This window comes from Bufo gargarizans, chromosome 1, assembly GCF_014858855.1.
Source record: "Bufo gargarizans isolate SCDJY-AF-19 chromosome 1, ASM1485885v1, whole genome shotgun sequence".
Lineage (NCBI taxonomy): Eukaryota > Metazoa > Chordata > Amphibia > Anura > Bufonidae > Bufo > Bufo gargarizans.
In genome coordinates this window covers 103,781,588-103,806,947 of record NC_058080.1, presented here as the reverse complement: position 1 = coordinate 103,806,947, position 25,360 = coordinate 103,781,588, and the positions used below count along the sequence as shown (strand labels likewise).

Below are 25,360 nucleotides of genomic sequence, written 5' to 3'. Positions count from 1 at the left end.
CAATCCTGAATAACGTGTAGACACAGCTATAACATCAAACTGGTGTTTGCCAAGCATTACAGTTCTGTAGACACTGACATTAAGTAGACTGTCTGCATTATGACATGTGCAGAAGCAATTATCTCAAAAAATGCTAAAGTGTCCATTTCTATTTGTGAGAGATTTTAATTGCCGGGTCTTCGCAATTGATGCTAGACCTGATGTGTAATGTTATATCCTGTTTTATTTAATTTGTCAGTGGACATTGAGCAGACAGTGAAAGACATGTTTATTGTCCTGTGCACAGAATATGAAGAATAAAGCAGATTCTGTCATTGCTTGCCAGCTGCTGTTAAGATCCCACAATGCTCTACTGCAACCAATGTCTGGGAATACACAATACTACAACCCCCATTATGTAATACAAGCATTTGTACAGCACTGTACATAATCATTTATATGTCCACTATATGTCTCTACTGATATTTATGTATTAGATAAAACAGAGTCAGGAGTGTAGCTATAGGGGGCGCAGTGGTGGCAGTCGCTACCAGGCCCAGGAGCCTGAGGGGCCCAAAGACCCTTGTGCCGCATAAAAAGACACCGGTATTATAGAAGGTGCATGCTGGTCAAGTTACACCTCTGGCTGGAGGGAAGGGGTAAGGTCAAAAATTTGGCATGGGGGGAGGGGTGCCATTTCAATGTTTGCCTCAGGCAGCATGAAGGCTATGTGCTTCCCTGCCCATGGCCTCAAAGCAGTGAGGGAAGGGGGCCCAAGCTGAACTCTTGCACCATGGCCCATGAGCCTGTAGCTCTGCCCCTGAGCAGAGAAATATGTAAAGGATAATGGATGTAGAAATCTTTTGCTATATGTTTGTTCTTTATATATTTTCTGTCTGTAGTTTTAAAATGTCCCATCTTTTAAGTTCTGTTCACATCATGGTTGGTTCATATATCAGAGATATACGTTGGGAACATTTCCCAGAGTTGACATCCAACATACCTCACAGGCATGCCAATAAATATAGTGCTAAAAGTTGGCTATTGGCTACAAGATGAAAAAAATTGAATTTTTTTGGCAGTGGCCCACTGTATAAGGAAGCATAGTCTGCTGTGCTTTCCTATTCAGTAAAAAAAAAATGAATCCTAAAATCCTTAACATATTTGCTACCAGCGAAATGCAAACATGGCACCCGGCTCGTGCATGTTTCAAACAGCAGAGACCCGTGGCTAATGACTGTGACCAGCAATAATGCCAATTGCGGTCATTAAAGCCTTTAAATGCCATTATCAAGATCGTGGCATTTACAGGCTTCTTACCAGCATCCTCTGCGGCCAATGAGGATGCCAGTAATTGACTTCAATACACTGGGTCTCTCTGAAGAGTCCAGGTTATTGAAGCTGCAATTCTTATTTTGGCCAGCAGGTGGCATGCAACATACAAATAAAAAATAAAAAAAATAGTTTTGTAGGCTCAAATCCGAACTTCAAAATGATAAAAAAGTTAATAAAGCCGTTAAAAAATATATAAAAAAAATCTAAATGTTTAAATCACCCCCTTTCCGTAGAATAAAAAGATAAATACATAAATAACCAAAAATATAAATATTGTGGGCATCGCCGCATAAAAAAACGCCTGTACTATTAAAATATAAAAATATAAAAAAAATTCCAATATGGCGAATGGCGTAACAGAAAAAAGGGTCAAAATGGGCGATTTGCCATTTTTTTTATCGCTTCTCTTACCCAAAAGAATGTAATAACATGTGATGAGATACACTCCAAAATGGTATCAATAAAACTACAGTTCGTCCTGCTAAAAATGAGTGCCCACACAGCTCAGTAGATATAACTATAAAAAAGTTATGGGGCTTCCGAATATGGTGACATAAAAAAAACCCTATACATGTGCGGTATCATTGTAATCGTGCTGACCCAGAAAATAAAGGACACAGGTCAGTTTTGCCACAAAGGGAACGCCGTGGGAACAGAATCCATAAAACGATGCAGGAATTGTTAGTTTTTTTCCCAATTCCACCACATTTGGAATTTTTTTCCCGCTATACTGTATGCCATAATAAAAGGTGGCCTTAGAAAGAAAAAAAAAATGTCCTGCAAAAAATAGGCCCCCATACGGCTTTGTGAATGGAAAAATAAAAAAGTTATGGCTCAAGAAAGATGGGGAACAAAATGAAAACAAAAAACCCTCTGGTATCCTAAGGGTTAATTAGTTTAACTCCAGATTTATCATTGAGGCTTTTTTTTTCACAAAAAAGTCACAATCTCACTCCAGGAGGAGGGTGGAGAGGGAGAACTGGAGTAGCTTTTCTAGACAAAAGTATTAGGTCTAAGGATAAGCCAAATTTTTCAAGTAACGTGACATTTGATAAATGTGGCATAAAGTACTCCAATGCAGACTCAAGCAAAACTGACTTCAAATTTTCCCCTCATGATAAATTCTCAACTTTGGTGTGTATGTTCGGAGAAAGCTGTGAATAGAATCAAAGCAGAGTTTTGCCATGTAGATAGCTTCTTCTATTCTGCTGTCTTCCTCCAAGAATGCATTAAACTACTCAATGTGCACGACACAATTAGATTAGAAGCTAGACTTTCTGGTACCCAGGGCAAATATCTAATTCATTGTTCCAGCTCTGTTTCTAAATACCTGAGCCAAAACTTAGTGGCTTTTTGGCACCCCATGGCATCTGGCAGCATAACAGGGAAAGACCAGCTGATGCACGTAGAGTGAAGAGCAAACCCTGGTGCATGGATTCCACTATGACAGTGTATCACAGTACAGGTGAAAGAAAGCCATCCAGCTTCAGGGGTAAATAACATTTCTTCTATTTTCTTTCCGTGTCTGTTCAGTTTTTTTTTGCGGACTATTCATTCCGTTTCTGTATGTCCATATTTCCGTTCCGCAAAAAAAATAGAACATGTCCTGAGTTGAGGTGAGTTATGTTTTTATTATTTTTTTACCCTCAATTGACACTATACTTAGCATTCTGTATCAAAGAATGCTATTATATTCCATTATAACCATGTTATAATGGAAAATAATAAAATATACAGAACACCAAACCCAATTCCGAACTTAAGTGAAGAAGTCCGGGTTCGGGTCTGGGTACCACATTCAGTTTTTTCTCACGCGCGTGCAAAACTCGTTGGAAGGCAATCGCAGGCAAAACTGACTGCAATTGTGTGCCTACTTGCGTGGGTTTCCCGCAATGCACCCTGAACGCATCCGGTACCTCACCCATGACGCCCGTGTGAAGGGGGCCTAATGCTTCAAGGGATTCATTTTAAAAATATTAAATGCTGGTGGACATCTATATCTATAATGTTTTAGGGGGCATAAGGGGAAAATTGCTGAAAAGCAATTATAGTCATGTTTTAAGTAATAGAATAGAAGATCTAAAATACACACAGTGACATCCAGAAATCTCTCTGTAAGGTAAGATTGTATTACATAGACTTACCTATGCAGTTATCACCCTGGACTGCATACCCCACAGGGCAAATGCATCTGAATGAGCCTTCCAAGTTCTGACAGGTTCCAGGAGCACATGATCCAGGATAAGCAATGCATTCATTGATGTCTTTAAAACAGTACATACATCATTATTAATACTGTAACATATAATCCACTGCATGCTCCGTGTGCATAGTATAAAAAAGACACAAAATAGGTAGACTATCATGCTATACGATTACATTAAAATGAAGGAAAAACAGTCCATCATACATAAACAATACATATAAATATGTTAAAGCATTATTATGGCGAAAGCCTTGATGTGTTGTGCATAGCTCATACATTAGTTAACCTTTAATGAAGCTTTTTACCACTGGATTTGCTGGGTAGGCATTTAAAGGAAACATGTCAGCAAAAATGTTATATGCCAGTTAAAATCGGATAGCAACACACATCCTTTTTTTCTAATTTAATTTTATTTTTTATGACTAAGAAAATTTCAGGAAAGACCAACTAGAGCAGCTGAACTTTATTAAGTGCTGTCCGCATCTTTTGCGGCCCCGTTGAAGTGAATGGGCCCGCACTGAGCCGCATTTGCAGAACCAAACCACGGTCGCGTGAATGAGCCCTTAGGTTGATGTAAAGATCTACTGAGGCTCATTTGTCGCCTGCTTCAATCTTTTATAAAGGCTTAAAAATCATTGTGTCTGAAACATATATCCCCACGTAAACTGAGGAATGGGCTGCCGACAATATGAAGACCGTATGGGAATCAAACAAGCTCGTTGAAAACTGCCACAAAAACTGCAGAAAACCTAAATAGAAACTAACAATAATTAACTACCCTTTGGGATTTCATTGTAAAACTTCCCTAGACTTACCAATACAGTTCTTGCCATCAACAGTGAGTTCATAACCTTCATTACACAAACAGATGAAGGAGCCAATATTATTAAGACAATGGCCATTTCTGCATACCTGACCAGGAAAGGAACTGCATTCATCAATATCTGTGAGCAAACAGAAAGTTTTTAGACAAGCATTGAGTACTGGTTGCCAATACAAACTATAGTCTGTAGTCTGCTGATGAGTCTGCAGGGCAAGCAATGTCATTTTGTATTCTTCACTGTTATTATTACTGGATTACAGTGGATTATATAATGCCTATGCAAAGGCTTCACTGGAAGTGATCGTGCATCCATTGTTTATACTTTGTCACTGCCAACTATATCTTTTACTAATTTCAAAATTTACAACACATTGTATTAGTTACATTTTGCACAAAATGTAGACATAAGGCTTCCAGATGACGATAGTTTCATATAACTAAGTGCTAATGCACAGTCCATTTTGTATGGAGACACAATAGATCTTACATAAGAGTTTATGAGCCCTTTAGTATGCTTTTTTATACCTCTAATTTCATACAGAGGCATATGGAAGATGTTTCAGCCAGATCATGAATAGATAGAAAACAAATGGTGTCATGCTCCAACAGACAGTGTCTTTGGAGGTATGCTCCCTAGAAGAATATACACGCTTTATGCACCGATGCTGCATAGGCTACATGCACATGAGCCCTTAGGTAGATGACTATAAAGATAAAATCTGTAATGTAAAGTTGCATGAATTAAAAACATTTTTGTAAACTGTAATTTATACAGTGATACATTTAAAGAACCTGTGCCTGTCATTGTCATAAATATATACAGGGGTACACATGACATTTTGAGTGTAGATAGTATCCAGTGTCAGTGTGGTTGTGGTAGGTGATACCTTTTTTTTTTAACTAGGAACTCCTCTCCAAACAACAATGAAGAAATTAGAAGTGAAACCCTAACTAGCAGAATCTAGAAGGCGGAGGGCATAAAAGTCAACCCACTGCAGCTAATTGTCTTGAGATTTATTTTACACTCTTCAACACTGATATTGTAACACCAAGAAGGAAAAGTTGTGGAATTATGGAACTCACAGGATTGATAGACATGTTAATCATATGCAAATGATAAAAAATAGAAATAGAAGGCTCAAAACATCTTGATTTGTTCAGCATTGAGTAAGAGCACATAAATATACACACTTACATGTCTTGGCATGCTATAAATGAGGTTAATGGTTTTCTGAGGAATGTTTTTCCACGCATAATGCACTTGGACATGCAAATTTATTGTATGCACTTATATAGCGCCACTATATTCCGCAGTGCTTTACAAACTTTAGCATCCAACTGTCCACAATAGGGCATCTATCAATCTAAGGTCCCTATCAGTATGTCTTTAGAGTGTGGGAGGAAACCGGAGTACCCGGAGTAAACCCACGCAAACATGGGGAGAACATACAAACTCCATGCAGATGTTGTCCTTGGTCAGATTCAAACCTAGGACCCCAGCGCTGCAAGGCACCAGTGCTAACCACTGAGCCACCATGCTGCATCATCAAGATCTGCTGCTGGCTGCTGCTCTCTTTGTGATTGCCAATCAATGACATCCAGATGTGCTCGATGGGATACAAGTGCTGATATGCTTCAGGCCATAGGTATGTTTATGCTATGCAGGCCGCATGAACAATATGTAGCCTAGTGTTGTCCTGTTGAAATACTGCTCCTAGAACGCTATGAAGAAATGTCCGTCCTACTGGTTCCATGACCAAATCAATTTAACATTGAGCTGTTGGTGTACCTTAAATGATGACTAGAAGGGATTGCTTACTGTACATTATGTACATAACATCACACACCATAATCCCAGGAGTAGGATCGGTTTAACGTTCCATTGTTAAGGACTCTTCATGGCATTGGCCACAAAATCTCCAGATCAATCTATCATTCTATCCAAGACAAAAGCTTGCTAAAGAGGATAGACCTGCACTCCAGTCTCCACTGCTGTCTTACTGTGCACTCTGATAGCCTATGAGAGCAGTGGCATGAGGTCAACAGAACACCTGTAGCTGGACGTCTGGCTCATAGGCCAATGTCATGCAAACTCCTTCTGATGGTTTTTGTAGACACTGCCACCCTAGGCTTGGGATGCTGTATGATGACCAATTTCACTTGCAGTACAGAATAGCTCACTACGCAACATTATTCTCATTAGATGATCCCTTCATGCAGAGGCCAATTTCTTGGCCTAGTAGCATAGTGATCTGCCAGAGTGATAAACCAAGATCTCTCAGTTCAAGGATACTGTCCCTCTCAGTTTGTGATAACTGGTGATAACTGGCACAACTGGCACATAACTGGCCAGGACCGGATGGCATACACCCCCGTATCCTAAGGAAATTAAGTAATGTCATAGCTAGACTCTTATTTCTGATATTTGCAGACTCTATACTGACAGGGAATGTCCCACAGGATTGGCGCATAGCAAATGTGGTGCCAATATTCAAAAAGGGTCCAAAAACAAAGCCTGAAAACTATAGGCCGGTAAGTTTAACATCTGTTGTGGGTAAACTGTTTGAAGGTTTTCTAAGAGATGCTATCTTAGAGCATCTCAACGGAAATAAGCAAATAACGCCATATCAGCATGGCTTCATGAGGGATCGGTCATGCCAAACTAATTGAATCAGTTTCTATGAGGAGGTAGGTTCTAGACTTGACAGCGGCGAATCAATGGATGTCGTATATCTGGACTTCTCCAAAGCATTTGACACTGTACCACATAAAAGGTTAGTATATAAAATGAGAATGCTCGGACTGGGAGAAAATGTCTGTAAGTGGGTAAGTAACCGGCTCAGAGATAGAAAACAGAGGGTGGTTATCAATGGTACACACTCAGATTGGGTCACTGTCACTAGTGGAGTACCTCAGGGGTCAGTATTGGGCCCTATTCTCTTCAATATATTTATTAATGATCTTGTAGAAGGCTTGCATAGAAAAATATCAATTTTAGCAGATGACACTAAACTGTGTAAAGTAATTTACACTGATGAGGACAGTATACTACTACAGAGCGATCTGGATAGATTGGAGGCTTGGGCAGAGAAGTGGCAGATGAGGTTTAACACTGACAAATGTAAAGTTATGCACATGGGAAGGAATAATGCAAGTCACCCATACATACTAAATGGTAAAACACTCGGTAACACTGACATGGAAAAGGATCTAGGAATTTTAATAAATAGCAAACTAAACTGCAAAAACCAGTGTCAGGCAGCTGCTGCCAGGGCCAATAAGATAATGGGTTGCATCAAAAGGGGCATAGATGCCCGTGATAAGAACATAGTCCTACCACTTTACAAATTGCTAGTCAGACCACACATGGAGTTCTGTGTACAATTCTGGGCTCCTGTGAACAAGTGTATTTACCGGTAACTGCCTGAATAAATGCTTAAAAATAACTTTATTTAGGTATTTATTAAAATTGTGGCAATCTACCACATAGTGAACTCGTCAGGCTAAGTCTGGAAGGGTGGCTCACCCCACAATTGTATGGGTGCAGCCACTGCCTCCACACTTGAAAAACGTGTAACTCTGGATATATCAGGATTATATTGTCTGTGTAGATCTCCTGATGAATTTCCCAGATACACTGAGAATACTTGCTAGATGCGCTGGATCTATTTAGGATGTATCAAAATCATCAACTAATACACTAGTGGCAACTATAACAATATGTTGCAACAGTATAAATCAAATAGCAGTATGAATGGTAGTGATTGGGATAGATAAGTGGCGGGTGAGAGCTTTTTTGTTTAAGCTCTACTTACAACCCTGCTTCTCTTAATCTCAAATATCCCATCACTATCTCAAACAAAAAATAGACTGTCCCTGCCTAATCATGCGTCTGCTCGACGCGTTTCTATATCACTGTACAACCAGTGACATATCTTCAGGAGCAGAGTTACAATAAGCATTAGTGCAGTTCATCTAATCTCAGAACTTGCACTATGCTTGCTGGTAGGAGGACGCTGCACGCTCCTGTTTGCGCGCGTGCAGCTCAAGATAAACAGCCCCCGGCACTTGTTTGCGGCCGTCGCACGGCCGCTTGGCCGCCGATCTCATATCAAGATCACCACTCCCACTAGGCGGAGCTTCCTCAGCAAGCGGTTACGTCACCAAAAGGGGGTGAGACGTCCTGTTGCTCCGCACTGCCTAATCTCCTATGCTAACCGCTATCGTGGGTAAACTTACATGGGCAAGAATTGCCTGCCATATAGGGGGAGCACTGAAAATTAGTGCCGACTCCAGAGGTGACTATAGGACAATTATAACCAGTACAAAAGTAGATATACTCACATTGCCAATACCATGTATCGTCCCTTGAGACTAGTGATACATAAGATGACAATGTGATAATCAGAGGATATAGGGAATACCTTGTATATATATGGATTCAGGATCTCCAGACCCCCATAACTGCTAAACTGCATGCGGTCACCAACCGACAGGCTGAACTGGATGGACAAATGTATTTTTTCGGCCTTATGTTCTATGTTACTATGTGACTATGTGACAATAAACAATGAGAACAATGAGGCATCACACAATCAGGTTTTTTCCCACTTGCTACAGATTGGAGCTAGTTGCTTGAAAAATTGATCATCTTCAGATCTCAACAACACCTGCCACTTCCTCGATTTGCTTAACTGCAGTGGCTTGTCCTTCTTGGTTTTGCACTTTCAATGTTGAGGAGTGTAGTTGCTACTTCTGATTAAATTTTGTAGGTTGTATTTTAAAGAGGATCTAGACATTCAAGTTTCACGATCTGATCTTTACTTAGTGGTCCACTCATTAGTTACATATGCCACCTTTTAGTACATAAAGAACTTAATTTTCAAATTCATTTTTGGCATAAGAACCAGATTCTCCTCTAGAAGAAGATACTATAACAGAGCAAAGCTCTATGAATGGTATTCATATTGGTTTTATTGTATTTTTTGTCTAAAATCTCAGCCGAACTTGTGGCAGGATTATAACATACTGTACATTTTTAAATTTATGCTTCTCATAGAAGCATATCGATTACTAACTTTATCCACATGAAAATCCACCAGGATGCCATTAACGCCGCTCAGAGACATCAATGTAATAAAGAACTTACCCATGCAGTCATTATTATGAGTAAGCTCAAATCCAGGATAGCAGAGACAGTTATATGATCCCACTGTGTTTTTACAAGTTCCATTTCCACATGGCTGACGCTCACATTCATCGATATCTGCCAAAGAGATGCACATGAAACAGGAGGAAACATTCTTCCTTCTGTGGTTTAATTTTCTTGACAGTTGGATATTTTTTCCTAAATACTGGATGGCTAACATAAAAGCAGTCGTACCCAACAATAATTGACTCTCTACAACTTGTCTACTGCTACTAAACTGCCGCAGGGCGCACTTAAAATGTCAGCAGTCACAAACTCACTAACATGGATGCCAATATAATTTAATACCTTATAAGCCCAGCAATATTACTAAAGAAGTATATGAAACATACCCATGCACATTGTACGATCTGAAGACGCCTTGAAGCCATTGTTGCATTCACAGTAATAACTGCCCAGCGTGTCCTCGCATATGCCATGACTGCAAACATTGGGAATTTCCAGGCATTCATTGCGATCTGCAAAATGGATGTACATCGAAAACACATGTTAATAAATAATGGGATACTAGTACAACCCTCAGGGTTATATGACCTAATGGAAGCATACATCCACTTTGCAAGTACATAAACGGAATGGTAGCATTACAATGAATGGTTCTTTGAAGACCTCAACTAGAGTATGTCATGAGGTATAGACTGGGATTTATTATGTCAGTTTGAGAATTTTTCTAGTCATTTTGGACAGGTTCTTTGTGTATTTATATACTGTATATGAAAGATGTAGAGTATGTGCATAGTTGAAAATACAGACCATTTGGTAGCTTATAGATTGCATCCCTGTTAGTATTACTAATACTAAATATAGTGTTCTGAATATGGATGAGAAATTAATCTGTCTTCTACACATCGTACTTGCATTGTCGGTAGCCCATTGGCTCTTAGAAGGTCACACATAGCTAGATGACAGCTTTCACATTCTGAGTAAAATAGGAATGGAAGATCCAGTAAGTTGCTTTGGAGAATACCTCCCCTGTTGTTTTACACCTTACCCTCTGTCATCTGCCAGTTTACAAAAGTGCTTTCCAAAAGGAAAGGACTGGGCACGTGAAATAGCAGCCCCAACCTTCTTGGCAACGTCTGCAATTTCCATCACAGACTTCTTTCCTTTTGAAACTGGCAGGGCTCTGAAGTCACTGAGCCTCATATTGTATTCTTGTCAAAAGATCTCCTTCGGCTGGATTTTCACTCTGCCACTAGCAGAGGAAAAGCCGGTCTTCAGGTCTGTCCTTATTAAGGTTAGTAGGTCCATTAGGATTCACCAGAATCCGATGAAAAATTGATCCGGCATAGTTGTACTAACTCCAATTTCACCAGATGCCTTGCCGCTGGTTTCAATATAGGCTTTGAAATAGGTACAGGTGGAGGCCTGGATGAGTCATTTTGTTTCCAAGTAGCATTGGACACAGGGTTTAGTCAGCATTGTGAAAGGTGTATATGAACGGTACACACTGTATTGAATGAAAAAAAGAGTGTCTTACCAATGCAAGCACCATTGGGCAGCAGCTTAAACCCAGCAGAACATTCACAGCGGTAACTCCCAGGACTGTTTAAGCAATCTGCATTTCTCTGGCAGAAATAATCACCACTGGAGCATTCGTCAATGTCTAAAATGTTAAATAACACCTCAGTCAGTACAAATATCCTTTTTATTATGCTCCTATCATATCAACACTTTTATTCAGGCACAATTTAATTCTTAGTACACATAGTGTAATAGTTTTTATTTTATTTTTACAAATCAGAAGTAGAATAGATTATTTTTAGGTAAGTGGCTATATTATTATTATACTAGTAGAGACTAGCAGGTCATACTGGGCAGGCCTGGATTAAGAAAAGCATAAGTGACCTCTGTCTTCACTGCGGGGCTCTATCATTAGGACTGTCCAGGACTTTCATATTATGGCTTCTCCAAAACTAAGCCATCAATATCAGATCGGTGAGAGTCCAATCCCCAGTACCTCTATGGATCAGCTGGCTGAAGGGGGCACAGTGCTCTGATGACCACCATGAACCCTTCACCAGGCACAGTTTATTTATTTATTTTATAGACTTATATAGCGCTACTATATTCCACAGCCCCAATGGGGCTCACAATCTAAGGTCCTTATCAGTATGTCTTTGGAGTGTGGTAGAAAACCAGAGTACCTGTAGGAAACCCACGCAAACACAGCGAGAACATACAAACTCCATGCAGATGTTTCCCATGGTTGGATTCGAACCCCAGCGCTATTAGGCACCAGCGCTAACCACTGAGCCATAGTGCTACCCCTGTTCATTCTGTAGCTACTGTGTCTGGTACTGCGGTTCAGTGCTACTCAGTCCAGTTCAAGAGAATGGGACTGTGCTGCAATACCAGTTGTGGCCGCTACAGAATGTACAGTCAGTGCACCACGGCCTCTTTAATCAGCTGATCGGCGGGGATGCCAGGAGTAGCACCATAATGGATCTGACATTGTTGGCATATCGATGGATAGACCATCAATATCAGTGTCCCAGGAAACCCCTTTAACATTTTTACACAAGGGTGTAAAAGATTTCTAATGTATATGGAGAAATATTATCAAAGGGAAAGACAATTAATCTGTAAGCTATAAGGGTTGCTATGACTACGGCCACCTTGCGATATAAAATAATACTTTTGTATGTTTTCGGATTGTGACATCACTGTGCTCATTTACTTCCTCCATACTGTGGAATCTCTTTTGCCATTAGCATTTAGCTTTTTTTTTTTTTTATAGCAAACATTGTCTGTGACATCATTGTGCGCATTACTCTTGAATTGGGATGTTGTGTTTCTTATCCACTATGCTTCTTCTTCTTCATTATATTACCCCACTTCTGTGACAGTAGTGTGCATTATTCCCAGATTCTGACATCACTGGGTTTTCCGAGATATTTTTTACTGATGACCTTATCCTCTTGATAGGTCATCAGTATCTGAATGGTTTAGGTCCAACACCCTGGACAACCACCGGTCACATGGCATAAGGGCTGCTCAGCCCCATTGGAGTGAAATTGGGCTGAGTTGCGATATCAAGCACAGCTGCTATACAATGTAGAGCGTTGTGCTTGGTGAGCAAAAAGAAGGCAGCGACACTACTACAAGAACCGCAACCTTCTCAAACAGCTGGTCAGCAGGGGTCCTGGGTGTTGGACCCCCACCGATCAGATACTAATAACCCATTGAGAGAATTGTTCATCAGTAAAATTATATTGGATAACCCTTTAACCCTTTTATATGATGTCACCGTATGTGTACCGTATGTTACATACATTTGACTTACAGTTACTACTTATACTATTTCGCATGAATCAAAAAAAAGAATATAAGAATTTGGTATATATGTATACTTGCATTGTTGAACTTACCTTCGCAAACTAGAAGTAAATCATTGTAGTTAAATCCTGTTGGGCATTCACAACGGAAACTGCCTATCTGATTAATGCATACCCCATTTGCACAAATTCCAGGGATCTCTGTACATTCATCAATGTCTAGAAAATAATTGTAGAAATAAATAAAGGAAATAGAAACTAGATTATGATCAAATATTTACAGCTAGCTTCTGTAATTTTATATTTTTTGAGGTCTTACCTACAGCTTTACCAGTGTGTATGTCGAAGGTGAATCCAGGGATAGCTCCACAGAGGTTTCTGAAATTGACTTCAAGTGAAAAAAAAAATTACCAAAAAATTACCATTATTTTTATAAGGGGATATAGATTAACAAAGATAACAGTGTATAAAATAATTGTCTATACAGTGCAGCAAGAATAATGTAACGTCTCTTCTGTATGCCTTGTGTATACCTGTTTTAGTTGATATGTCCCATCATGCCTTTGATTTTGCAGAGACGGGGGTGGGGGGGGGATGCTGGAGCTTAATCACACTACAGGCAGCAGTGACAGAGTAGTGGTATAAAACTTCTGTCCCCTAACTCACACTGCAGAGACTCAGTGTATCTTACATATGTGACATTGCTATAGCCTGATTGTCCTGTCTCCTGCTTGTGATAGGTTTCTCCCTGTGACGGCCATGGGGTGGACTAGCCATAGACCCTACAGGGAAACTTCCCAGTAGGCTGATGCCCAGGGGTGTCCTTCCTCATGGACACTGGCCAAGCACATTATGATTTGAGATCAGTGTTAATGCTAGGATCATCAGGGACTTAAGCATCTGGCCAGCGGCCGCAGGTGCCTTACTGAATTTAACTGTATTGCTGTCCTCAGGACAGTGATACAGTTGAATACTGTGGCTGAGATGGCAGCAGTTTGTGTTCCACTGTAGTATTTGGTTCTGCTGGGGCAGTATTTTGCACCCCGCCTACTTCTGTTGTCTTTGCTTACTTGTGTTGGCCCTGCCTTCTGCCAGTCTGTTCCCGCCTACCACATGGGGCAACTTTCATTTCATTTTTCCAGGGCCACATTAAGTTCCCAGTCCATCCCTTGTTAGGTCTTACAAGCAGGAAGCAAGCTGGTGCCACCTTTTGGAAGTGGTTTCCTATGAGTCAAAAAAATTCTGGTGTAGGATTCTGTCTGCCATGCCTTGAATGTGGCTTAGGCAGGGTGCGGAATCTCCTAAAGAGACTAGTCTGGGGAAGGCACCCCAAAACAACTGTCTACTACTGAATATCTGGTTTGGCTATATTCCCTTGTCAAATCTCAAGGCTCGTTTGAAAGTTGGCGCTAGCGACATGGCTCTCTTCTTTGGGAGATACCCTTTTGCATATTCATTTCCCATGGGGCATTGCCAAAAAGTGTCCATACAGGACTGGTCTTTTCAAGGAGATTCAGCACCTTGCCTAAGAAGCAGGAGGCAGAGAAGTGAAGTATGAAGATGCATCTTATAGAAATGGCGATTCTACACACAGCACACAGATAGTATAGCCAGTGTGAGTCAAGGGAGTTCTTTAACATTGCAACTAATAATTGTAGGGACTCACCATATCACTGTACTCCTTGTCTTTTAGAGCAGAAATGATATCTTCATTTGCACTCTACAGGACATACTATGGGGAGGGACGGTGCCTGAAAGCACCAGGAGGGATTTGATAGGTTAAGATTAGGAATGAGTGAATTAATTCTTAGAGATCGACTCATCTCATCAACCAGTGTTCTTCACCTTTGAGGGCCTGTTCCTACTGGTGAAGAATCTTGTTAGGCTGCTTGATCGACAGGGTTGGATATCACGCCCGGCCAATCTTGCACCTGCGCTGCTGCTTCAAGTAGTGGCACATGTGCAGAGGCTCTGCTTCAGTATCACCAACTGTTCATGTATCACTACTGAAAGTGCAGTGGTGCATGCTTTGTTGCTGCTCCAGTAGTGGAAGCAGGGTCTCTGTGCTTGTGCTGCTTCTTGGTACAGCAGTGTAGGTGTAAGACTGTCAGGGCAGGATGTCCAGCCCCGTCAATCAAGTGGCAGGGAAAGATTCTTTACCAATGAGGAAAGCCGCTCACTGGTGAAGAACTATGGTTGATGAGATGATATCCCTAGTGATGATGTAAACCTGTAGTTCACGGAAAAGTAGGCACTGGAATAGTGGTCAGGCTGGAATTTACATGACCATTATAAACCATAATGAAAGTGTTCAAAATGTATGGATTCAGTTGAGCTGAACTGAAACAAATGATGCTGCTAGAATATTGGTGGTTAGTTAGCATTTTATGTGCAAAAAATGACCAGAGTTCTTCTCTAAGTCATGTGCCACTTTATCCTTCCAATGTTACGCCTCTGTAAAGTTTTGAAAATTCTGTTTAGCAAAAATTGGGTTCTGCAGACAACAAATATGGTGACCACTAAAACTATTTCTCCTGACACCAGCCTAAATATGCCTACTAGAAACAAGCAAATGTCTTAAAATTTGTTTAGTTTCCAATTTAGTGAATTTATAATAAAATTTGATTCGGATCCTAATCGATTCAGCCCAAATCAAATATGCTCCAATTACCCTGAGAATTGGTATATAACCCTCTCTGGTCTCATACTACTACTACTACTACTCTGGGTTTCTGGGCAATATTACTCATTATGGAGAGAGCCTAGTAGTACATGTACGTAGTATTGTAGGCTACGCAATGCACCTCTGGGTTTCTGTTAAAGATATTCAATTTAGCTTTCAAATTAGCTAAGCCTAGCTGTTGCTAGCAGATGTAAGATGTGCTAATTAAAATTTTATTATTTTTTTTTGCAGTAACCCGGAGGAGCGTCGACTATCTTACAATACTTCTCATGTGTACTGTCATACACATGAGGCACTGTCCATAAGGAAAAATTGTATTCCAATAAAGGCCTCTTAGGCAACCAAGCAAATTTCCTTTGCTCAGCTCTGGTAAAAGGCTGGGTTCCACGTATGAAGCACCCCATTTTATTTTCCTTTGGAAAGGAGATTGGCTTGCACAAGTACAGCAACAGATAAAAAAAATATTATTATGAAAAATCGCTTATTGAAAAGTTTGAAGCTACCACCAGGGAAAAGTCTTATTAAGAAAAAGCATTTATTGTTCAAGGCTACCACCAAAAACTTGTGGATAAAGGTGGGGGAAAACTAGCACACTAGATGGTTTCCAATTTTTTATTTACAAATAAAGTCCTTTGAATCCCTTGCAGCCACAACCAATACAAAGATTATTGCTTTGTTCTGTTGTGTATTTATTACAGTGTATTTTTCCTACACAGAGCTCTGAGGTCATAATGCAGGGTAACAGGATCCCCAGCTGCCAAGTGCCATTCATAATATTGTGGCTTTCTTATGTAGCACCGGGGTCTTTGGGCCTTCTCAGGCTCCAAGACCCAAGTGCAACTACCGCATCCCCTATAGGTAAACCCTTAATTCAATAGCTACTCAATCAAACCCTGTTGCAACAAAGCTTTCATATACTGCAGTGTTAACATTTTGGCAATTAGGATCCTGTCCTATTTTTGAGGACATAGGGGAACATTTTAAATTCCCCTAGGCCATCTTTCTGGTGTAAAACAGTCACAAAATATTTGCAGAGTGTGGGTTTTGTGTGGTGTTTGACACTTTACAAAAAAATGGGCTGCGCTGGGCGAGGACTAGGTGGTGAAGGGTTAGAACTTTCTAGCCAGGCACATACAGTACATTATAATTTACACCATAAAACCTGTGTAAGCTATACCACAAATCTGTGCCAGCTCCTAGCTGGTCTTAATAAGTGTCCCTAAAGGAAACCATTAATGCTCTACTGTTTTGGACAAACGGGACTAAGTATTATTAACAAACAAATTGAGGTCTGGGGTCTTCTTGTATCTATAGGTCTGAAGCTCCCATGAGCTTCAGATCATGCAGTAATAATTTGTGTGTATAGAAAGGGAAACTTTAAAAATAAGAAGAGTAAAACTGAAAATTCCTCTTCTTCCTGAGATTACAACTTCCTTTTTGCATCTTAAATATTTTTTGTAGACTAATAAACAAACCTCTTAAAGTCATCTGACAGAATAAAGTAGCGTCTGCACCACAGGGATCTTTAAAGTCTTCAACGCAAAATGTTTCCAGGCTACCATTAGTTTTGATTTCTAAGAAGCTGATATTTTTAATCTCAGCAGTGTTGGCAGATATTTTGCCTCTAATCATTACAACTTCAAAAATGCTCCCAAACTATATGCTGACAATTAATTTACAAAATCCATTACTATATTTACTGGATTATTTCTTAATCTCAATTTCTTGAAGAATATGTTTCCTATAAAGACGTTTCAATTTGTAAGGATGACTATAAGAGCTCAGGGTTTCCTGTCAGCCATATGGTTATTGATGTGGAATGTTAATCAGTATCGGTACATGTATGGAAATGATGACCATAAATGCATTTATTTGGTCTAGATTTAGGCCATATAGGCATTAACTGTGCTGCTATTAGCAATAAAAGGAAACTAAAGCAGTGAATGTAAAATGCTCAACTATCATTTACTATTTGCTCATAGCATTGGATGCTATAGTTTTGGTAGATATTAAATGATGTTAATTGTATTACATGTGAATACAATATTCAAGCATATGGATATCATAGAAAGGGGTCTGCTGCTCGGGACCACCTATAAATCAGGATGGATTTAGCATTGTCATGCATAACATGGAGGATTTATTCATTTGCAATGGAGAAGTGTATAGTTAGATATGTGTCCCAGAGATTGATGATCATGAGGTTCTTACCTGGGTATGGATAACATTAGAAGGCAGTAAGAGCATAATTGTTTTCTATAGATTTTAAAGGAATTATATGACTCAAATTGATCTACATATAAAGTGTTTATATTTAGCATTACTTTCTAGGGTTAGTGTTTCTTTAAAGGGGTTTCTCTGGATAGGTCATCAGTATCTAATCTGTAGGGGTCCAACACCTGCTGATCAGCTGTTTGAGAAGGAGCCTGCACTAGTAGTAGCACCAAGGCCTTCTCACAGCTTTCCCTGTCACATGGCCTAGGCAGAACTCAACCCCATTAGTAGTGAATGGGGATGAGTTGCAATACCAAGCACAGCCACTATCAAATGGACTCGGACCGCTATCAAATGTGCTTGGTGAGTTGAGCGAAGGCCCCGGTGGTACTGTGAGCACTGGTACCCAGGGGTCGAGTGGAGGGGGAACGCGTGGGAACGGCGTTCCTGCACTTTTTTCATGGCAGGAACGCCGTTCCCTTTCAGCCTCAAGCCAGAATCAGGCTGAATTAGAATCAGATTCACAGGGGGAGACGGAGCACACTGTGCAGGGCAGGCTAAGGGAGGAGGAGCGGCTTCAGTTGAGAGGAAGCTGTCTGTGCGGTGCTGCTGCCTGCGACTGCCTCACTGTGACTCCTCTCATGGCGCCCCACCCCCTATTGACATCATCTCCTTCACTTCTTCTGTCAGCCAGATACGCTGCAAGTATGTTCAGTCACTTCGGGCAGAGCGTTCGCAGCTGACACACGAGATCATTTAGAATGTCTTTCAGAAAAGTTTGTCCTGGGATTCAAACTCACGACCTCTACACATCAGGGGAAGGCATTCACCCTCACAGCCATGAAAGCTGTCTAAGTAGATGCTTAAAAAAATAAAAAAAATAAAAATATAAGACTTCTACTTATACCTAGTGTACAACCATACACATGACAGCTGCCCACTGTGTATGGATGTAGCAGAGCTGGGTGTGTTGGGGCAGCTGTCATGTATATGGTTGTACACTAGGTATCAGTACACTAGGTATAAGTAGAAGTCTTATTTTATTTTTTTTAAACAACTACCTAGACAGCTTTTATGGCTGTGAGGGTAAATGCCTTGCCTCTAATGTGTAGAGGTCATGAGTTCAAATCCCAGGATGAACTTTTCGAAAAGTTTTTTTTTTTTTTATAAGACTTCTACTGATACCTAGTTTACTGATACCTAGTGTACAACCATACACATGACAGCTGCCCCAACACACCCAGCTCTGCTACATCCATACACAGTGGGCAAAGTTACCTATAGTAGAAGTCTTATAGCTGTGAGGGCATATGCCTTGCCTCTGATGTGTAGAGGTCATGAGATCGAATCCCAGGACAAACTTTTCTAAAAGTGTTTTTTTTTTGTCCGCAGCGACACAAATTACAGCATGCTAGATTTTCTGTGCTTTTTTATTTTTTGGAGGGGGGGGGGGTTGCAGTGGATCTTGGGTGAGTTCCCACACTTTTTTTCCCAGGACTTGGCCCCTGCTGGTACCTATTCACAACTGATCGGTGGAGGTCCCGGGGGAAGACCCCACCGATCAGATACTGATGACCCACCCAGAGGATAGGTCATCAGTAGTGTTGAGAAAATCGAAGTCAAACAAATTGACTTTGATCCGAATTTCAGGAAAAATTCTATTCGCTGTGAATCTGAATTTCCTCACCCTTTATGGCAAAGAATCAATTTTCCCTGAAATGGCAGGAAAAACTAAAAAAAATACATACTCACCTCATCCATTTACATGCAAAGTGGCCGTTGCGGCCATCTTGATTGAAAGATACTGCGTGAAATCTCATGCACGGTGACGTATGACTTCACCCTGCCGGCCAGCATAATGAAGTCATCACGTCACCGCGCAAGATTTTGCACGGTATTTTCAATTAAGATGCCCGCGACGCCACTCAAATGGATAACTTGAGTATTTTTATTTATTTTTTACCCTTATTAACCCCTGAAAGGCCTAAATGGTAGCCTCAGATGCCGTGATTAGCGATGAACACGACATCTGAGGGGCTCAATGACGGGGGAGGAGGGGGGTGCGATCGCCGTTCGCCGTCATTGCGCCCACTACATACAAAGAAATGCACTTCGTAACAAAGAAATTTGCTCATCTCTAGTCATCTGTATAAAGATCTCGGAAAACAATTTTAAGGTAAATGAACTTGAAATTGGACAGCTGGTTTATAAAATGCATCCGTTTTTCAATGGGCAACCACTCATTTTGACAGTAATAAGATGTATTTCAGAAACATTTTTTTAATTATTTGGCCTATTTGGCCAAATTGTAAGGGTTAGTTGTAAAGAACAGCTTAAGAACACAAGTGAGTAAGTTCAGAAGACGTATTGCAAAATCTAATTGTAAAACTAAAAATAAGACAACATTCTTTAGGATTTTTCTACTTAAAAACTCTCACTTATTTGGTTCATAGACATGGCTATACTATGGCTATATTTTGTACTGATCCATAATAGAGCTTGCCGGAAAAGTCCATGAGGCATCTACTTTACCTCTGATTTCAAAGTGTTTTTCTGTTGGATACATCTGACAAAAATGTAGAATAATCAGTCATACTCCATATATATTGATTTATTCTCCCCTAAATTCTTCCCTCCCCGGACAAAATGGGCGGGGTCTCCCATGGTAGCTGATAATAGGGTGCCTCTTTACCTACTGCACATTGTATGATAACCTACAGTAGAGTTTGGCACACTTGGCCATGCTACAGTACATTGCACCTCAAAAAAATGTAAGGATTAAGCAGTATTTATTTTTTTCCTGGATTAATAGACCTCTGAAGGGGGAAGAGAATTTGACAAGGCCTAAGACGACGAAGAGTGGAAATGTTAAAGACAGATTTGGAGAAGGAGATTAATGACATCATATTCTGTACCTGTTCCAGGAGTTGGGCATGGTTCACAAGGTTTACTCCAGGCTTTGCCGATATTATATGTACAGCAGCACATCTTTTTTGTGACATTAAAAGGCAGTTCATTCTCACACATGGTTCCATTGTAAGTTCTGTAACAATAACTCTTCCTCATATCTATAACAAATCATAACACATTTTTGCATATATTATTGAAGTAAATTTTTGTTCAGGAACAGTTAATAAACTTGTTCTAAAATTGAATCATAGCAGAAATGTTTTAGCTAAACTTTGTCTCTGTAATTCTTTTAGCATTTTTACTAATTTATATTATCCTAACTAAATACTGTACTTTAACAGACCAATTCACATAATGTTTCACCTTATAACAAGTTTTATGTCTAAGATGATGTAATCTGACCTTTTTCACAATCTGCAATGGTAGCAGTGCTGCAGTGAAGAGCGCTGTCCGCTACAATGTTAAAGGTTCTCTGTAGCTCTGTAGTGCTGACTTCCAACAATGAACAGAACAGCTGACCAGTGCGAATGCAGGGTGCCAGATCCTTGCCGATCAGCTAGTGATGGCCTATCCTGATATTTTGAAAAGATGGAGAACTGCACTCTACTTAATAGGTTCTGGTGCCAACCAAGGGCTGCAAGCAGCCAGTATACATGTAGTAAAGTTGAGGCACACAATATTCAGTGTTGTAATCTCAAAATGATTTATTCATTCAAATCATATAGTAGTTTCATCCGTTTGCCCAATATTTGTTTTAGTGAATGTGAACAGTATTCTTAGACTGGACGTTTCGGTCACATAGGACCATGCATCTAGCGTCCCACATGCCTCTATACCCTATAACAGATAAAAATGTGACCGCAGATGAAGGTCTTATGTGACCGAAACGTCCGGTCTAAGAATACTGTTCACATTCACTAAAAAAATATTGGGCAAACGGATGAAACTACTATATGATTTGAATGAATAAATCCTTTTGAGATTACAACACTGAAAATTGTGTGCCTCAACTTTACTAGGCCTATCCTGATAGGCCATCACTTAAAAATTATGTGAACTGTATGAGTAAAACGATTACATTTCTGAACTTTAATTTCTCCTTTATTTATATGTTAGGACATTTTGCCCATTTGAGCAAAGACTGATTGTCAGTAGCTTACCCATACAAGTGTGTCCACCGTTGACTTGCATGTACTCTGGAGGGCATATGCATGTAAAGTTCCCCAAAGTATTGTAGCATATTCCTGGTCCACAAACTCCGGGATTAGTGACACATTCATCAATATCTAAAGGATAACGCAAGAGACATTCAATATAAAGAAACAAATATGTAGGATAACATGGGTAATAAATACACTTTTCACATATAATTTAGCTTCATGGAAATCCATAATTATTGACTGTGTGTTTGTAAAGACCCCTTTACATTAGCAGGCACAGCAGGTAATCACCAACGATCTGCTTGTACCCGATAACCGTCTGCTCGTCAGAGGAGGTGAGATCTGCATTTACATTCACCTCTGCAGTACAGAGACAAGGAATCACTGCTGTAATCACTTGTTCCCATACTGAATGACTTTTCCTGGGTAGTAGATAACTGTTTACACAGGAAGATCTGCTGCCCAGAAATGATGATTTAGGTGACTGCATTAGCGATGCTTTCACCCGAAGAACAAGCGCTTGGTCATTCATTGGGTAACCTGCGGCAGCTTCACACAGGGCAATTATTGGGAATGATTGTTCCTAGGAACACTGTTTCCGAATGACTGCACAGATCATTGGCCCATGTAAAGGGGCCTTACATATCTATTTTATGCCAAAAGAGCCATATTGTAAATATTGCATAGCGTTATGTGACATGTTGAATACTGTATACTACACAGAGGCTACAATAAAAAAATAGTTAAGTGTAAATATTCCCAAAAGGTGCTTCTTTATAGCTTCTGTAAGATGCTTTTATCTTCATCTTCTTCATTTATACAATGCAGTTACCTTCACATATACGAGTTTCCTCACTGAGATAGTAGCCTTGTGGACATTCACACTGGAAGCTTCCAAATGTATTAATACAATTACCACCTTGGCACAGACCTGGTAATTCCTGGCACTCATCAATATCTAAAGTAATAACAAGAATATTGATTAAAAATAGAAATGCAATGTTATTACAAAATGTGTGCAATAGTTGTTTAGCTGCTTAAATAAAGGAGTTGCCAATGGGGCTGACGAAAAACAACAGAGTGATCTACTCTCCTTTTTTGTCAGTCCCATAGACTTTGAATGGAGTGGCGGGGTGCATGGGTCACCATTCAAACTCCTCCTCACTGCAGTCGTGCATTGAGAAGGAACACGGAACTCAGGACCCTGGTTCTAGTGATCTTTGGGGTCCATAAGTGGTGCCCCAAGCAGTCAGAATCCCCTATCCTGTAATTAGGTGATAAATGTCCTCTGTGCAACACCTTTAAGAAGAGATTTTCCAGGTTTAGGGAAAAAAATAACTTTTTCCAAAAACAGTACCACTTATGTCTAGTGTTGCCGCTAATCCCTATTCAAATGAAAGAGACTAAGCTGCAATACAGACAGAGGGGAATTGTTACTGGAAACAACATAGACTCATTTTCCTCAATACAGAAAACACATTTGCTTAATTATCAACGTATCATCTAATAATTAACTGATTTAAATAAATGAGGTTATTGAACTTGTTTGTAGAATACTTTTAGTAATATTTTAATCATAATTTTAAAAGATTGAATAATATTTTGCTAATGTATTTCCACCTAATTTTAATACATGAAAAAGATTCAAGACTAATTGTTTAATACTAAAGTCATTTTTTCATATTCTACTATGTTTCTGTGGATTATATAGTAGAAAGTTCTGTGGACTGTTGTAGCATTGTATCTAGCTGCAGCTGTAGCCTGATTTTACATTGTGCAGGTTTTCTTTTGTGTTATTGCCAAAGTAAAGGTAGTGAAAGGCTTTTTCATTACAAAGGTTTATCCTCAATCCAGAGGATAGGGGATAAGTGTCTGATCAGCAGAAGTGGTCTGAACACTGGGGTCCCCAGTGATCACAAGACCTAAATATAATGTCATGGTTTCTACTTTATATTGTGGGTGATATGCTTATATATACAGTGTTTGCTCAAGTTACAATATTAATTGCTTCCATGATGACCATTGTACAGTATGTGAAAATCATTTTAACTTGAGTCCACAACTCTATTGAAAACCAGTAGCTGGTTCCAAAACCCCCCAAAAATATCAAAAATAAGAAAAAGTGAAGTCCTTACATATAGCAGTCAGGAATAGATGCTGGAAGCTGTAAATCACTTTTTATGGCGGGGGCAGGAGCTTCTTCACCATCTTGCATAGTAGATACACCTGGTATCCAATGGCGCAGCTCCTCTTGGCACAGGCAGGGAGCAGTACAGAACATCCAGTACCACAGAGGAGCTACTAGACAACCAATAAAGGTGTTTTACCAGTGAAATGGCCATTCTGATTGGTTGGATCTGAGTCTGAGGCATTGTATGTTCAGTATAGTTTCAACTTGAATTGTGTGTTAAAAATATTGTCTCCGGAGGCCATCTCAGTGGATTACTGACTTTACAGTCTTTATTATTTTTCTATTTGGAAGCTTCAGGGGCTATCCAACTGTGGAAAAACCCCATACATTACAACTTGCAGTAATTAAAACTTTTAAAATGAAAATATATTTTGCCTTCATGTTCCTCACTTGTTGTGTTTTAAATATTATTATAGTAAATTGTATTCATTATATTTATAATTTAGAATTTGCTGGCCTTTCTCTACATCAGCTGTTTGAAGGATCAGTGGCCCTTGGGTGAGCGCTCTTTATTGTATACCAGATACACCACTAAACATTGTATAGCAGTTGTGCCTGGTATTATAGCTCCATACCATTAGCTTGATTGAGCTGCAGAAAGGCAATAGGACCAATTAACATGACATCACAGACCCCAAAAAGAAGCCAACAGTGTTTACCCAAGCACCTGCTGCCCCTTAGATGATCAGCAGGAGTGCAATGAGTCAGACCACCAATCTGATATCATTGATGTATTCTACACATGGGTAATCAATATTTCAGTCCCAGAAATGTGTTTAATTACCATGACCTACTTTGTTCATGAAAATTCTTACCTTCTAAAAGAATGGTAATAGGGTTAGGTCTGAAGCCTTCTCCTCCAGGGCACAATGTATTATATTCAGCTGGAAACAAAAAATGAGCTTTTTTTTATATAGATTATTCTTTGAGGCTATGATAAATGCTTCTTATATATCATTTTCACCCAGTTAAGTCATTACTCTCTGCTCTGCACCGATGAGGAGCAATCTTCCCCCCATTGTTATCCAAGTCATGTATCCAAGGCCTGTTTAAAAAGTTGACATCCACTAGCTACCTCACATCTGATGGCATTAAAGGCAGAGCTTGCTAAGAGCTCATTTGTATACCCTCTTATACATTCTATGAATACATTTTTGTTTCTGAAAGAAAAAAGGAGTGAGCACTCACACTATCTGAGGATGATTTGAGGAGAATTAAAATTAGACCCCCTAATAATAACAATTTAACGAAAAGGGAAATCCAGGCCATAAAATTGCTCCAGAAGGATAACAATGTGACCATCCGTCCGGCCGATAAAGGCGGAGCAACAGTTATCTTGGACACCGACCATATAATACTGAGGGTCTCAGAC

At 39.8% G+C, this 25,360-nt stretch overlaps 1 protein-coding gene across 1 annotated transcript; it reads right to left on the bottom strand.

The window, feature by feature from the left end:
* Positions 1–268: 268 nt before the first annotated feature.
* LOC122924799 (fibrillin-2-like) lies at positions 269–25,007 on the bottom strand. The gene is made up of 13 exons (XM_044276237.1): positions 24,983–25,007; positions 24,804–24,872; positions 22,630–22,755; positions 21,798–21,923; positions 20,643–20,795; positions 13,150–13,218; positions 12,924–13,049; positions 11,033–11,158; positions 9,885–10,010; positions 9,493–9,609; positions 4,336–4,464; positions 3,459–3,578; positions 269–276 (listed from the first exon to the last, which is right to left on the bottom strand). The coding sequence occupies exons 1-13, from the start codon at positions 25,005–25,007 to the stop codon at positions 269–271; spliced, it is 1,320 nt and encodes a 439-aa protein (XP_044132172.1).
* Between the last annotated feature and the right edge of the window lie 353 nt (positions 25,008–25,360).

What these genes read in the sequence shown, in the direction of transcription:
- LOC122924799 (XM_044276237.1), bottom strand. Translation starts at nt 25,007, where the DNA reads ATGGGGGGAAGATTGCTCCTCATCG. An exon ending in GGAAACTCGTATATGTGAAG is followed by an intron (nt 21,924 to 22,629) that starts GTAACTGCATTG and finishes GTTATCCTTTAG; the next exon opens with ATATTGATGAATGTGTCACT. An exon ending in TGATGGCAAGAACTGTATTG is followed by an intron (nt 3,579 to 4,335) that starts GTAAGTCTAGGG and finishes ACTGTTTTAAAG; the next exon opens with ACATCAATGAATGCATTGCT.